The 16129-nt window shown below is 41.5% G+C and overlaps 1 protein-coding gene across 2 annotated transcripts in view; it reads right to left on the reverse strand.

Annotated features, from left to right (window-relative positions):
- Positions 1-3616: 3616 nt before the first annotated feature.
- LOC115110062 (uncharacterized) overlaps positions 3617-16129 on the reverse strand; it is a 39849-nt gene continuing 27336 nt past the window's right edge. For both annotated transcript variants that reach the window (XM_029635398.2, XM_029635399.2), the window contains exons 9-14: positions 14895-14945; positions 14677-14766; positions 14472-14495; positions 9705-9814; positions 9566-9625; positions 3617-9444 (exon numbers count right to left, since the gene is read on the reverse strand). In XM_029635398.2, coding sequence (XP_029491258.1) covers positions 9415-9444; positions 9566-9625; positions 9705-9814; positions 14472-14495; positions 14677-14766; positions 14895-14945 — 365 coding nt within the window. In that variant the 3' untranslated portion in view covers positions 3617-9414. The remainder of the gene's footprint in view (positions 9445-9565; positions 9626-9704; positions 9815-14471; positions 14496-14676; positions 14767-14894; positions 14946-16129) is intronic.

Here is a 16129-nt window from a genome sequence, read left to right on the forward strand (position 1 = left end):
GAAGCGAGTTGTGAGCGTATTCTGCCCAGGGAGCTGTTCTGCCCAAGACGCAGGGTTTCGAAAAGAAAGACTGCGTAAGATGCGACCAATCGTCTGATTGGCCCGTTCTGCTTGACCGTTAGACTGGGGGTGAAAACCGGAAGAGAGACTGACGGAAGCCCCAATCAAACGGCAAAACTCCCTCCAAAATTGAGACGTGAATTGCGGACCCCTGTCCGAAACGGCGTCTGACGGAAGGCCATGAATTCTGAAAACATTCTCAATGATGATTTGTGCCGTCTCTTTAGCAGAAGGGAGCTTAGCGAGGGAAATAAAATGAGCCGCCTTAGAGAACCTATCGACAACCGTTAGAATAACAGTCTTCCCCGCTGACGAAGGAAGACCGGTAATAAAGTCTAAGGCGATGTGAGACCACGGTCGAGAGGGAATGGAAAGCGGTCTGAGACGGCCGGCAGGAGGAGAGTTACCGGACTTAGTCTGCGCGCAGTCCGAACAAGCAGCCACGAAACGACGCGTGTCACGCTCCTGAGTGGGCCACCAGAAACGCTGGCGAATAGAAGCAAGCGTACCCCGAACGCCGGGATGGCCGGCTAACTTGGCAGAGTGAGCCCACTGAAGAACGGCCAGACGAGTAGGAACGGGAACGAAAAGAAGGTTCCTAGGACAAGCGCGCGGCGACGGAGTGTGAGTGAGTGCTTGCTTTACCTGCCTCTCAATTCCCCAGACAGTCAACCCGACAACACGCCCTCCGGGAGAATCCCTCGGGGTCGGTGGAGGCTACTGAAGAACTGAAGAGACGGGACAAAGCATCAGGCTTGGTGTTCTTTGAGCCCGGACGATAAGAAATAACGAACTCGAAACGAGCGAAAAACAGCGCCCAACGAGCCTGACGCGCATTAAGTCGTTTGGCAGAACGGATGTACTCAAGGTTCTTATGGTCAGTCCAAACGACAAAAGGAACAGTCGCCCCCTCCAACCACTGTCGCCATTCGCCTAGGGCTAAGCGGATGGCGAGCAGTTCGCGGTTTCCCACATCATAGTTACGTTCCGACGGCGACAGGCGATGAGAAAAATACGCGCAAGGATGGACCTTATCGTCAGAATGGGAGCGCTGGGACAGAATGGCTCCCACGCCCACCTCTGACGCGTCAACCTCGACAATGAACTGTCTAGAGACGTCAGGTGTAACAAGGATAGGAGCTGATGTAAAACGCTTCTTGAGGAGATCAAAAGCTCCCTGGGCGGAAACGGACCACTTAAAGCACGTCTTGACAGAAGTAAGGGCTGTGAGAGGAGCTGCCACCTGACCGAAATTACGAATGAAACGACGATAGAAATTCGCGAAACCGAGAAAGCGCTGCAGCTCGACACGTGACTTAGGGACGGACCAATCACTGACAGCTTGGACCTTAGCGGAATCCATCTGAATGCCTTCAGCGGAAATAACAGAACCGAGAAATGTGACGGAGGAGACATGAAAAGCGCACTTCTCAGCCTTCACATAAAGACAATTCTCTAAAAGGCGCTGGAGGACACGTCGAACGTGCTGAACATGAATCTGGAGTGACGGTGAAAAAAAATCAGGATATCGTCAAGGTAAACGAAAACAAAGATGTTCAGCATGTCTCTCAGTACATCATTCACTAATGCCTGAAAGACAGCTGGAGCGTTAGCGAGACCGAACGGCAGAACCCGGTATTCAAAATGCCCTAACGGAGTGTTAAACGTTTTCCACTCGTCCCCCTCCCTGATGCGCACGAGATGGTAAGCGTTACGAAGGTCCAACTTAGTGAAAAACCTGGCTCCCTGCAGGATCTCGAAGGCTGAAGACATAAGGGGAAGCGGATAACGATTCTTAACCGTTATGTCATTCAGCTCGATAATCCACGCAGGGGCGCAGGGTCCCGTCCTTTTCTTAACAAAAACCCCGCTCCGGCGGGAGAGGAGGAAGGGACTACGGTACCGGCGTCGAGAGCTACAGACAAATAATCTTCGAGAGCCTTACGTTCGGGAGCCGACAGAGAGTATAGTCTACCCCGGGGGGGAGTGGTACCCGGAAGAAGATCTATACTACAATCATACGACCGGTGAGGAGGAAGGGAGGTGGCCCTGGACCGACTGAAGACCGTGCGCAGATCATGATATTCCTCCGGCACCCCTGTCAAATCACCAGGCTCCTCCTGTGAAGAGGGGGCAGAAGAAACAGGAGGGATAGCAGACATTAAACATTTCACATGACAAGAGACGTTCCAGGAGAGGATAGAATTACTTGACCAATTAATAGAAGGATTATGACACACTAGCCAGGGATGGCCCAAAACAACAGGTGTAAAAGGTGAACGAAAAATCAAAAAAGAAATGGTTTCGCTATGATTACCAGAGACAGTGAGGGTTAAAGGTAGCGTTTCACGCTGAATACTGGGGAGAGGACTACCATCCAAGGCGAACATGGCCGTGGGCTCCCTAACTGTCTGAGAGGAATGTCATGTTCCCGAGCCCAGGCTTCGTCCATAAAACAGCCCTCCGCCCCAGAGTCTATCAAGGCACTGCAGGAAGCTGCCGAACCGGTCCAGCGTAGATGGACCGACAAGGTAGTACAGGATCTTGAAGGAGAGACCTGAGTAGTAGCGCTCACCAGTAGCCCTCCGCTTACTGATGAGCTCTGGCTTTTACTGGACATGAAATGACAAAATGACCAGCGGAACCGCAATAGAGACAGAGGCGGTTGGTGATTCTCCGTTCCCTCTCCTTAGTCGAGATGCGAATACCCCCAGCTGCATGGGCTCAGCACCTGAGCCACTGGAGGAAGATGGTAGTGATGCGGAGAGGGGGGAAACGGATAACGCGAACTCTCTTCCACGAGCTCGGTGACGAAGATCTACCCGTCGTTCTATACGAATAGCGAGTTCAATCAAAGAATCCACGCTGGAAGGAACCTCCCGGGAGAGAATCTCATCCTTTACCTCCGCGTGGAGACCCTCCAGAAAACGAGCGAGCAACGCCGGCTCGTTCCAGTCACTGGAGGCAGCAAGAGTGCGAAACTCTATAGAGTAGTCCGTTATGGATCGATTCCCTTGACATAGGGAAGACAGGGCCCTGGAAGCTTCTTTCCCAAAAACTGAACGATCAAAAACCCGTATCATCTCCTCCTTAAAGTTCTGATACTGGTTAGTACACTCAGCCCTTGCCTCCCAGATTGCCGTGCCCCACTCACGAGCCCGTCCTGTAAGGAGAGATATGACGTAGGCGATACGAGCTGTACCCCTGGAGTACATGTTGGGCTGGAGAGAGAACACAATATCACACTGGGTAAGGAACGAGCGGCATTCAGTGGGCTCCCCAGAGTAACACGGTGGGTTATTAATTCTGGGCTCCGGAGACTCGGAAGCCCTGGAAGTAGCCGGTGGATCAAGGCGGAGATTGTGAATATGTTTCGAGAGGTCGGAGACTTGGGCGGCCAGGGTCTCAACGGCATGTCGAGCAGCAGACAATTCCTGCTCGTGTCTGCCTAGCATCGCTCCCTGGATCTCGACGGCTGAGTAGAGGATCCGAAGTCGCTGGGTCCATTCTTGGTCGGATTCTTCTGTTATGCAGATGAGTGAGGACCCAACAGCGATTCAACAGGAACAGAGTCTTTTAATGTCCAAACAGGGAAAACATAAATCCTCAATCTTTACAGGAGATGTCCAAACAGGGAAAACATAAATCCTCTATCTTTGCAGGAGAGTCCTCCTTCTAGTAGTAGAGGAGAATTGCAGGGCTAGCGGCAACCGACTGCAGGTCCCTCTGGGTAGGCGCGGGCCGTAGAGGACAGAGACACCTGCTCACACGCAGCATCTGATGAAGAGGCAGATTACGACAGGACGGGACAAGGGCAAAGCAAACAAGAATCCGACAAGGACAGAAGCAGAAACAGAGAGAGAAATAGAGACTTAATCAGAGGGCAAAAGAGGGGACAGGTGTGAGAGAGTAAACGAGGTCGTTAGGAGAATGAGGAACAGCTGGGAGCAGGAACGGAACGATAGAGAGAGAGAGAGTAACCAATACGACCAGCAGGGGGAAACGAAGAGAAGGGAAAGCACAGGGACAAGACATAACATGACATTAAAGCATTAGTCCTCTCAATAAAGGCCGCAGTCATACAAAAGCTATACTTAAATCCAAACTGGTTCTCTAGCAGATTAGTAACAATGGCTTTTTCCCTTTATTCAGATTACAATCTCTCACTTTCGGTTATTTGAAAATGAAATAAGTCTCCAAATTGCTATTTATTTTTTAAAAGTTGGTTGCAATTTCAGTTTAAGCTACCAGAAAAATGAACAGAACAAATATTACAAGATATATTGTGGTTAAACTCAAATATAATAATTGATTTAAAAATAATACAAAATAAAAAAACGTTATCAACTTTGTAAATTATATCATGAATAGGACTGGTGGAGTTATGTCAAACATGCAGCTAACTAAATATATGGAAATGTCTGTCCTATCCAAAATGACAACCAACCAATTTCAGCATTTCAGCAACAAAAAAAAGAGGCAATGGCGTTAAAGACCAAAACTAGTTAAAGAAAATTGTGATAAACAAAAAAGTATACTAGCTTCATTTAAGGACCAAAAAATGTACAGCTGTGCCTTATAGGTTGTAAATAGTTGGGAAGAGATTTTCGAACCACATTGTTTATGAACTGGTACACAAATAAACATCGGTTTCAAAACTTTATATCCTTCAGTTTGCTGCCATATGACTGTCTCCAGCGATAATCATGTAAAATAGAACGAAAACAAGAGTAATTTGTATTTACAATTCCCTTATCCAAAAGGATTACTCATTTACCTAGCTCTTATCAAGTTGTAAATTACAGTGCATGGAGAATGATGTTATTTCTATCGGGGAAAATAAAGTTCCACTTGGAACCGGTAAATTCACTAGGCCTTATTCATGGTTTCCTCGCGCGTAAAGGTGGTAGAATTATTAGGGCATTAAATAAAGGTCGGAATACGGCATATCTGTGGATACACCTCCGCCACAACTTCATTCATTCGATCGCCACCCAAAACGAATCGCAGGTGAATAGCACGCTATTCTCATGCTTAAATTCATGGTCGGAATACGCATGGAGAGAAAAGTGGAAATAGACTGGCACTCTCCTCCGTTGTATTGGCAAATGTCCAGTCAGGAGGAGCACGCTTTTCTATACAGGCATCTGTCTATGTAAAAGCCTCCACATTGAGATCAAGAAAATAAAAAGTAGAAATAGATTTAAAAAGAAGCTCGTGGTTTTCATTTGGACAAGGCTGAATATAGCTCTAAACCTAGTCCTGGAGTTAAAAGCATGCTCAATGGAGAATATCCACGGAAGTAAATGTTTAGTCTTGGATTAGACTTAATCTGTGTCAGGGAAACCAGACCACAAAGTATGTTATTAAACAGATCGTGTGTATAAAACACGTAATAACAAGCTTTTTTTTTTTAGATGTAAAGATTCTTTACAAATTGGATACAAAAATAACGTCCCCTTTCAATAAAACAATTGTTGGGGCTTTTGAGTCCCGCCTATAAAAATATGTCTTGGCATAACACTGATAAGGAAAAAACAACATCTCTCACTGTTCACACACACACCCACTCTGTACCGTCTCTGCAACACATAGACATGGTACAGAAGTTTTATGTTGTTAGTAATCCTCATCACAAGGTGCCGATATCAAAGCAAATAGTGAAATATAACAAAAGTATATATATATATATATATATATATATATATATACACACACTACAGTTCAAAAGTTTGGGGTCACTTAGAAATGTCCATTAGAAAAACATAAAATTGATCAGAAATACAGTGTAGACATTAGTAATGTTGTAAATGACTATTGCAGCTGGATATGGCTGATTTTTAATCGAATATCTACATAGGCGTATAGAGGTCCATTATCAGCAACCATGTTCAAATGGCACGTTGTGTTAGCTAATCCAAGTTTATCATTTTAAAAGGCTAATTGATCATTAGAAAACCCATTTGCAATTATGTTGGCACAGCTGAAAACTGTTGTTCTGATTAAAGAAGCAATAAAACTGGCCTTTAGGCTAGTTGAGTATCTGGAGCATCAGCATTTGTGGGTTTGATTACAGGCTCAAAATGGGCAGAAACAAAGAACTTTCTTCTGAAAGTCATCAGTCTACTCTTGTTCTGCGAAATGAAGGCTATTCCATTTCCATGAGAAATTGCCAAGAAACTGACGATCTCATGCAACGCTGTGTACTACTCCCCTTCACAGAACAGCGCAAACTGTCTCTAACCAGAATAGAAAGAGGAGTGGGAGGCCCCGGTGCACAACTGAGCAAGAGGACAAGTACATTAGAGTGTCTAGTTTGAGAAACAGACGCCTCCCAAGTCCTCAACTGCTTCATTAAATATTACCTGCAAAACACTAGTCTCAACGTCAACAGTGAAGAGACGACTCCGGGATGCTGGCCTTCTAGGCAGAGTTGCAAAGAAAAAGCCATATCTCAGACTGGCCAATAAAAATAAAAGATTAAGATGGGCAAAATAACACAGACACTGGACGAATTTAAGTATGAGGTGTTCGGATCACAAAGAAGAACATTTGTGAGACGCAGAAAAAAATGTAAAGATGCTGGAGGAGTGCTTGACGCCATCTGTCAGCATGGTGGAGGCAATGTGATGGTCTGGGGGTGCTTTGGTGGTGGTAAAGTAGGTGTTTTGTAAAGGGGAAAAGGGTTCTTGAAGAAGGAAAGCTATCACTCCATTTTGCAACGCCATGCCATACCCTGTGGACGGCGCTTAGTTGGAGCCAATTTCAATGACTCAAAGCACAGTCACCGGATATCAACCCTATTGAGCTGTTGTGAGAGCAGCTTGACCGTACGGTACGTAAGAAGTGCCCATCAACCAGTCCAACTTGTGGGAGTTGCTTCAGGAAGCACGGGGTGAAATCTCTTCAGATTGCCTCAACAAATTGACAACTAGAATGCCAAAGGTCTGCAAGGCTGTAATTGCTGCAAATGGAGGGTTCTTTGATGAAAGCAAACACAATTATTATTTCAACGAAACATCATTATTTATAACCTTGTCAACATCTCGACTATATTTCCTATTCATTTTGCAACTCATTTCATGTATGTTTTCATGGAAAATAAGGACATTTCTAAGTGACCCCAAACGTTTAAACGGTAGTGTTTTTACAGTACCAGTCAAAAGTTTGGACACACATACTCATTCAAGGGTTTTTCTTTATTTTTACTATTTTCTTCATTGTAGAATAATCGTGAAGACATCAAAACGATGAAATAACACATATGGAATAAATGTAGTAACCAAAAAAAGTGTGAAACAAATTCAAAAAGCATTTTATATTTGAGATTCTTCAAAGTAGCCACCCTTGGTCCTAATTACATTTTCGCACACTCTTGACATTCTCTCAACAAGCTACATGAGGTAGTCACCTGGAATGCATTTCAATGAAAAGGTGTGCCTTGTTAAAAGTTCATTTGTGGAATTTCTTTCCTTCTTAGCATGTTTGAGACAAGCAGTTGTGTTGTGACAAGGTAGGGGTGGTATACAGATGATAGCCCTATTTGGTAAATAAATTGCTCAAATAAGCAAAGAGAAAAGACATGAAGGTCAGTCAATCCGGAACATTTCAAGAACTTTTAAAGTTTCAAGTGCAGTCGCAAAAACCATCAGCACTATGATGAAACTGGCTCTCACAAGGACCGCCACAGGAAAGGAAGACCCACAGTTACCTCTGCTGCAGAGGATAAGTTAGAGTTAACTGCACCTCAGATTGCAGCCCACAAAAAAATGCTTCACAGAGTTCAAGTAACAGACACATCTCAACATCAACTGTTCAGAGGAGACTGCGTGAATCAGGCCTTCATGGTCTAATTGCTGCAAAAAACACCTACTAAAGGACACCAATAATAAGAAGAGACTTGCTTGTGCCAAGAAACACGAACAATGGACAATAGACTGGTGGTAATCGGTCCTTTGGTCTGATGAGTCCAAATTTGACATTTTTGGTTCCAACCGCCGTGTCTTTGTGAGATGCAGAGTAGGTGAACAGATGATCTCCGCATGTGTGATTCCCACCGTGAAGCATGGAGGAGGTGGTGTGATGGTGCTTTGCTGGTGACACTGCCTGCGATTTATTTAAAATTCAAGGCACCATTAACCAGCATGGCTACCACAGCATTCTGCAGCGATACGCCATCCCATCTGGTTTGCTCTTAGTGGGACTATCATTTGTTTTTCAACAGGACAATGACCCAGCACACCACCAGGTGGGGTAAGGGATATTGACCAAGGAGAGTGTATTGCATCAGATGACCTGGCCTCCACAATCACCAATCTCAACCCAATTGAGATGGTTTGGGATTAGTTGGACCTCAGAGTGAAGGAAAAGCAGCCAACAAGTGCTCAGCATATGTGAGATCTCCTTCAAGACTGTTGGAAAAGCATTCCTCATGGAGCTGGTTGAGAGAATGCCAAGACTGTACAAAGCTGTCATCAAGGCAAAGGGTGGCTACTTTGAAGAATCTCAAATACAGAACATATTTTGATTTGGTTAACACTTCTTTGGGTACTACATGATTCCATATGTGTTGTTTCATAGTTTTGATGTATTCACTATTATTCTACAATGTAGAAAATAGTCCAACATTTTTTTGAATTAGTAGGTGTGTCCAAAATTTGACTGGTACTCTAAATATATACACACTTTGTACATAAAATGGTCTTCACTTTATTTATTTCATCTTTTTTTCTTCACTGATTTACTCCTTTGATATTTCTCTTTCCCTCTGCGTCATAAAATCCCCTTTCATCAAGTAACACAGCCACATCATCCAAACACAGACAGGAATGGATGCAGGCTTTGTTCGTAAAGTAATGTACTTCAGCAAAGTACAATAATACTCAATATCGGACCATCTTAGTTTTAATGTACGTCCCTAAAGGGTTCATCTTGTTGTTCATCTCACTGTTTTCTTCCCATTCACATGAACATCTTATCTTTGGGCTGAACGGACAGCTGAAGGCAGGGGGTGACATTCAAGACCACCGTGTTCCCTTAATCCATGTCTTGTTCTTTAGAGACTCTTGACAGACGGACATTTATTAGTTCTCCCATTCTCCTCATTAAAACACACGGAGGGGAGATTTTATTCATGTCTGCAACAGTAACTCCAGAATCCCAGTGGAAGGAGAAGAAGAGTTGTGGCCTCAGCCCTGGAAGTGTGAAGTGTGTGTGTGAGCGAGAGAGAGAGAGAGAGAGAGAGGCAGGACTGTTGGCTCCTTTTCTTTGGCTCAGGATATATATTTGTCCATTGAAAGCGAGGGGCAAATGGTGGCAGATGGAAGAGAGCTGGATTGTTCCACTGAACGGGGGTCAGTGCTGCAGAGCATCTCCGTTGTCGTTCTGAGAGAGAGTGACAGAGAGACAGAGAGAGACTTTGTTGACTACATGCAAATCCAAACGCTCTTGGGTTCGATTGAAGTGTGCTCTAAGTCATCGATCCGTAGCATTCTGAGAACATTACCTGCATCAGATGATTTACCTCTACTCCGTTCAATACTGTCAGTTCAGGCATGGCAAGTGACTGAAAAATACAAGAAGCACTTTAGCCACAGAAAGCACACACTCATGCACGCGCGCACACACACACACACCACACTCACCACGCCCTCATGCTGGCGTCTCCCCCGGGTCCGCAAGATGACAACACCAAAAAGGAGGATATTAGCTATCAGAGAGATAGCTAACAATGTACTGACTGATATGACCTTCCCTAGGAGAGAGCACAGAGGAGAGAGATGAGTATACAGTATCTATCTATTTATAGTATCTTAGTATGTACAGTGCATTCGGAAAGTATTCAGACCCTTTGCTATGAGACTCGTATTTGAGCTCCGGTGCATCCTGTTTCCATTGATCATCCTTAAGATGTTTATACAACTTGATTGGAGTCCACCTGCTGTAAATTCAATTGATTGGACATAATTTGGAAAGGCACACACCTGTCTATATAAGGTCCCACAGTTGACAGTGCATGTCAGAGCAAAAACCCAGCCATGAGGTCAAAGAAATTGCCCATAGAGCTCCGAAACAGGATTGTGTCGAGGCACAGATCTGGGGAAGGGTACCAAAACATTTCTGCATCATTGAAGGTGCCCAAGAACACAGTTGCCTCCATCATTCTTAAACGGAAGAAGTTTGGAACCACCAAGACTCTTCCTAGAGCTGGCCGCTTGGCCAAAATGACCAATCGGGGGAGAAGGGCCTTGGTCAGCGAGGTGACCAAGAACCCGATGGTCACTCTGACAGAGCTCCAGGGTTCCTCTGTGGAGATGGGAGAACCTTCCAGATGGACAACCATCTCTGCAGCACTCCACCAATCAGGCCTATATGGCAGTGGCCAGATGGAAGCCACTCCTCAGCTAATGGCACATGACAGCCTGCTTGGAGTTTGCCAAAAGGCACCTAAAGACTCTCAGACCATGAGAAACAAGATTCTCTGGTTTGATGAAACTAAGATTGAAATATTTGGCCTGAATGCGCCACATCTGGAGGAAACCTGGCAACATTCCCACAGCATCATGCTGCAGGGATGGTTTTCAGCGACAGGGACTGGGGGACTAGTCAGGATCGAGGGAAAGATGAACGGAGCAGAGCACAGAGAGCTCCTTGATGAAAACCTGCTCCAGGTGCTCAGGACCTCAGACTGGGGGGTGAAGGACCTGAACCTGTTCAAACATCACCGGAGAGACCTGAAAATAACTGTGTAGCGACGCTCCCCATCCAACCTGACAGAGCTTGAGAGGATCTGCAGAAAAGAATGGGAGAAACTCCCCAAATACAGCGGTGCCAAGCTTGTAGCGTTATACCCAAGAAGACTCAAGGCTGTAATCTCTGACAAAAGTGCTTCAACAAAGTACTGAGTAAAGGATCTGAATACTTTCCAAATGCACTGTACCTACAGTATCTTGGTATCTATCTACAGTATCTTAGTATCCATCTACAGTATCTATCTACAGTACCTTAGTATCCATCTACAGTATCCATCTACAATATCTATCTACTGTACCTTAGTATCATTCTACAGTATCATTCTACAGTATCTATCTAATGTACCTTAGTATCTGTCTACAGTATATATCTACAGTATCTTAGTATCTATCAACAGTATCTATCTAATGTACCTTAGTATCCATCTACAGTATCTATCTACAGTATCTTAGTATCTATCAACAGTATCTATCTACTGTACCTTAGTATCTATCTACAGTATCTATCTACAGTATCTTAGTATCTATCAACAGTATCTTAGTATCTATCTACAGTATCTATCAACAGTATCAGTATCTATCTACAGTATCTTAGTATCTATCAACAGTACCTTAGTATCTATCTACAGTATCTATCGACAGTATCCATCTACAGTATCTATCTACTGTACCTTAGTATCTATCAACAGTATCTATCTACTGTACCTTAGTATCCATCTACAGTATCTATCTACTGTACCTTAGTATCCATCTACAGTATCTATCTACTGTACCTTAGTATCCATCTACAGTATCTATCTACAGTATCTTAGTATCTATCAACAGTATCTATCTACTGTACCTTAGTATCTATCTACAGTATCTATCGACAGTATCCATCTACAGTATCTATCTACTGTACCTTAGTATCCGTCTCCAGTATCCAACTACAGTATCCATCTACAGTATCTTAGTATCTATCTACAATATCTATCTATAGTATCTTAGTATCTATCTACAGTATCTTAGTATCTATCTACAGTATCTTAGTATCTATTTATAGTATCTTAGTATCTATCTACAGTATATATCTATAGTATCTTAGTATCTATCTACAGTATCTTAGTATCCATCTACAGTATCTATCTATAGTATCTTAGTATCTATCTATAGTATCTTAGTATCCATCTACAGTATCTATCTTCAGTATCTTAGTATCTATCTACAGTATCTTAGTATCTATCTACAGTATCTTAGTATCTATCTACAGTATCTTAGTATCTATCTATAGTATCTTAGTATATATCTACAGTATATATCTATAGTATCTTAGTATCTACAGTATCTACCTATAGTATCTTAGTATATATCTACAGTATCTTAGTATCTATCTACAGTATCTATCTACAGTATCTTAGTATCCATCTACAGTATCTTAGTATCTATCTACAGTATCTATCTATAGTATCTTAGTATCTATCTACAGTATTTTAGTATCCATCTACAGTATATATTTACAGTATCTATCTATAGTATCTTAGTATATATCTACAGTATCTATCTACAGTATCTTAGTATCTATCTACAGTATCTTAGTATCTATCTATAGTATCTTAGTATCTATCTACAGTATCTTAGTAGCTATCTATAGTATCTTAGTATCTATCTATAGTAGCTCAGTATCCATCTACAGTATCTTAGTATCCATCTACAGTATCTTAGTATCTATCTACAGTTTCTTAGTATCTATCTACAGTATCTATCTACAGTATCTTAGTATCTATCTACAGTATCTTAGTATCTATCTACAGTATCTATCTATAGTATCTTAGTATCTATCTACAGTATCTTAGTATCCATCTTCAGTATCTTGGTATCTATCTACAGTATCTATCTACAGTATCTATCTACAGTATCTATCTACAGTATCTTATTATCTATCTATAGTATCTTAGTATCTATCTATAGTATCTTAGTATCTATCTATAGTATCTTAGTATCTATCTATAGTAGCTCAGTATCTATCTACAGTATCTTAGTATCTATCTACAGTATCTTAGTATCTATCTATAGTATCTTAGTATCTATCTATAGTATCTTAGTAGCTATCTATAGTATCTTAGTATCTATCTATAGTAGCTCAGTATCCATCTACAGTATCTTAGTATCCATCTACAGTATCTTAGTATCTATCTACAGTTTCTTAGTATCCATCTACAGTATCTTAGTATCTATCTACAGTTTCTTAGTATCTATCTACAGTATCTATCTACAGTGTAGAGATATATAGATTCTACAGTATCTTAGTATCTATCTACAGTATCTTAGTATATATCTACAGTATCTATCTACAGTATCTTAGTATCTATCTACAGTATCTTAGTATCTATCTACAGTATCTTAGTATCCATCTACAGTATCTTAGTATCTATCTACAGTATATATCTACAGTATCTTAGTATCTATCTACAGTATCTTAGTATCTATCTATAGTATCTTAGTATCTATTGACAGTATATATCTACAGTATCTTAGTAGCTATCTATAGTAGCTCAGTATCCATCTACAGTATCTTAGTATCCATCTACAGTATCTTAGTATCTATCTACAGTTTCTTAGTATCTATCTATAGTATCTTAGTATCTATCTACAGTATCTTAGTAGCTATCTATAGTATCTTAGTATCTATCTATAGTAGCTCAGTATCCATCTACAGTATCTTAGTATCTATCTATAGTATCTTAGTATCTATCTTCAGTATCTTAGTATCTATCTACAGTATCTTAGTATCTATCTACAGTATCTTAGTATCTATTGACAGTATCTATCTACAGTATCTTAGTAGCTATCTATAGTATCTTAGTATCTATCTATAGTATCTACAGTATCTATTTATAGTATCTTAGTATATATCTACAGAATCTTAGTATCTATCTATAGTATCTTAGTATCTATCTATAGTAGCTCAGTATCTATCTACAGTATCTTAGTATCTATCTATAGTATCTTAGTATCTATCTATAGTATCTACAGTATCTATTTATAGTATCTTAGTATATATCTACATAATCTTAGTATCTATCTACAGTATCTTAGTATCTATCTATAGTATCTTAGTATCTATTGACAGTATCTATCTACAGTATCTTAGTAGCTATCTATAGTATCTTAGTATCTATTGACAGTATCTATCTATAGTATCTTAGTATCTATCTATAGTAGCTCAGTATCTATTGACAGTATCTATCTATCTATTGTATCTTAGTATCTATCTATAGTAGCTCAGTATCTATCTACAGTATCTTAGTATATATCTACAGAATCTTAGTATCTATCTATAGTATCTTAGTATCTATCTATAGTATCTACAGTATCTATTTATAGTATCTTAGTATATATCTACAGAATCTTAGTATCTATCTGCAGAATCTTAGTATCTATCAACAGTATCTATCTATAGTACCTTAGTATATATCTATAGTATCTTAGTATCTATCTACAGTATCTATCTACTGTATCTCGGTATCTATCTACAGTATCTCTCATTAGATCTACACTATATATATACAAAAGTATGTGGCTGACTGGAAGCATGTCCCCGCAGCAATGTTCCATAGCAGCAGGGGGGTCCACATACTTTTGGTAATGTAACGTATCTATAAACAAGGCTAAAACACTTACTTTGTAATTGCTGCTCTTGTGACTCTAGAAAGAAAGGAAAGCGATAATATCATGTCATAATGCACCACATTATTCATTTGGATTCAAAATCTGAGAAGTAGTAAGCGGAGGTTTTAACTTGGCTGGCACAAGGTCAGACATTCTTCACACTAACTGAGCTCAATTAATCATTAAAGGATTAAGCAAACATTGCAAAGTGTCCTACCCATGTTGCTGTTTGATATTGTTGACGATGTTAATGATGATGGTGGTGGTGTTGTTGACGATGATGTTTTGGGCGGGATCGACGATGTTTCTAAAACAAATGTCCGAAAAAAAGATTGACTTTCATCTAAAAAATGATTTTATCAACATTATTAATTCAGATTTTTAATTTTAAAAAAAGGTACATCATTGTATGACAAAATAGAGAGAGATGCTTACTGTAATTTATGGTGGGTAACGTGGTTGTATATATTGTTGGAGTTTTTGTATCTAAAAAGATGCAAAGAAAAAGGTTTGTATACTGAAATAAAAACATAAACGCATGCAACAATTTTCATTGACTTTAATGAGTTACAGTTCAAACGAGGAAATCAGCCAATTGAAATACATTTGTTAAGCCCTGATCTATAGATTTCACAACTGGTCGCCATGGTATGTCTATGCATTCTAATTGCCATCGATAAAAATGCAATTGTGTTCATTGTCCATAGCTTATGCCTGCCTATACCATAACCCCACACGATGCCATACACGTGTCTGCGGTTGTGAAGCCGGTTGGACATACTGTCAAATTCTCTGAAACGACATTGGAAGCGACTTATGGTAGAGAAATGGACATTCAATTCTCTGGCAAAAGCTCTGGTGGAGTCAGCAGGCCAACTGCACACTCCCTCAAAACTTGAGACATCTTTGGCATTGTGTTGTACGACAAAACTGCACATTTTATTTCAGCTCATGAAACATGGGACCAACACTTGGCATGTTGCGTTTATATTCTGGTTCAGTGAAGTTATTCCCTTGGAGAATGAGATCAGACTTAACAGGAAATATCAAACAATTGACCTCCACACACACGCACACACACACCCCAATGTCCTCAGATTCCATACCCATTGCTTCCACACACACACAGCGGCTACACACACACAATGACAGTACACACACATAGTGGCGGGCCCTCTGGCCACCTAAGCAGTGAAGAATTCCCAGCCCAGCCAAGAGAATACTGTAACTAGCCAGAGAGAGAGCGATGTATGTGACAGGATGAGGATGGCATGATGGTTAACATTACAGTTCTTTGATAATGTTTGGCCCCTGGACGTCACACACACCACAATGTCCATAGATTCCCACCCATTGCTTCCATACACACACACAATGACAGTACACACACATAGTGGCGGGCCCTCTGGCCATGAAAACAGTGAAGAATTCCCAGCCCAGCCAAGAGAATACTGTAACTAACCAGAGAGAGAGCGAGACAGAGAGAGAGCAAAGAGAGAGAGAGCGAGAGCGAGAGACACAGCAGGAAGACAGACAGACAGAAAGAAAGAGAGCAGGCAGACAGAGAGAGAAAGAGATAGCAGGCAGACATAGAGCACAGGCAGACAGAGTGAGAGACACAGTGAGCATAGCCTTGCTATTGAGAAAGGCCGCTTTAGGCAGACCTGGCT

Source organism: Oncorhynchus nerka, linkage group LG26 (assembly GCF_034236695.1).
Source record: "Oncorhynchus nerka isolate Pitt River linkage group LG26, Oner_Uvic_2.0, whole genome shotgun sequence".
In the NCBI taxonomy this organism is placed as follows: domain Eukaryota; kingdom Metazoa; phylum Chordata; class Actinopteri; order Salmoniformes; family Salmonidae; genus Oncorhynchus; species Oncorhynchus nerka.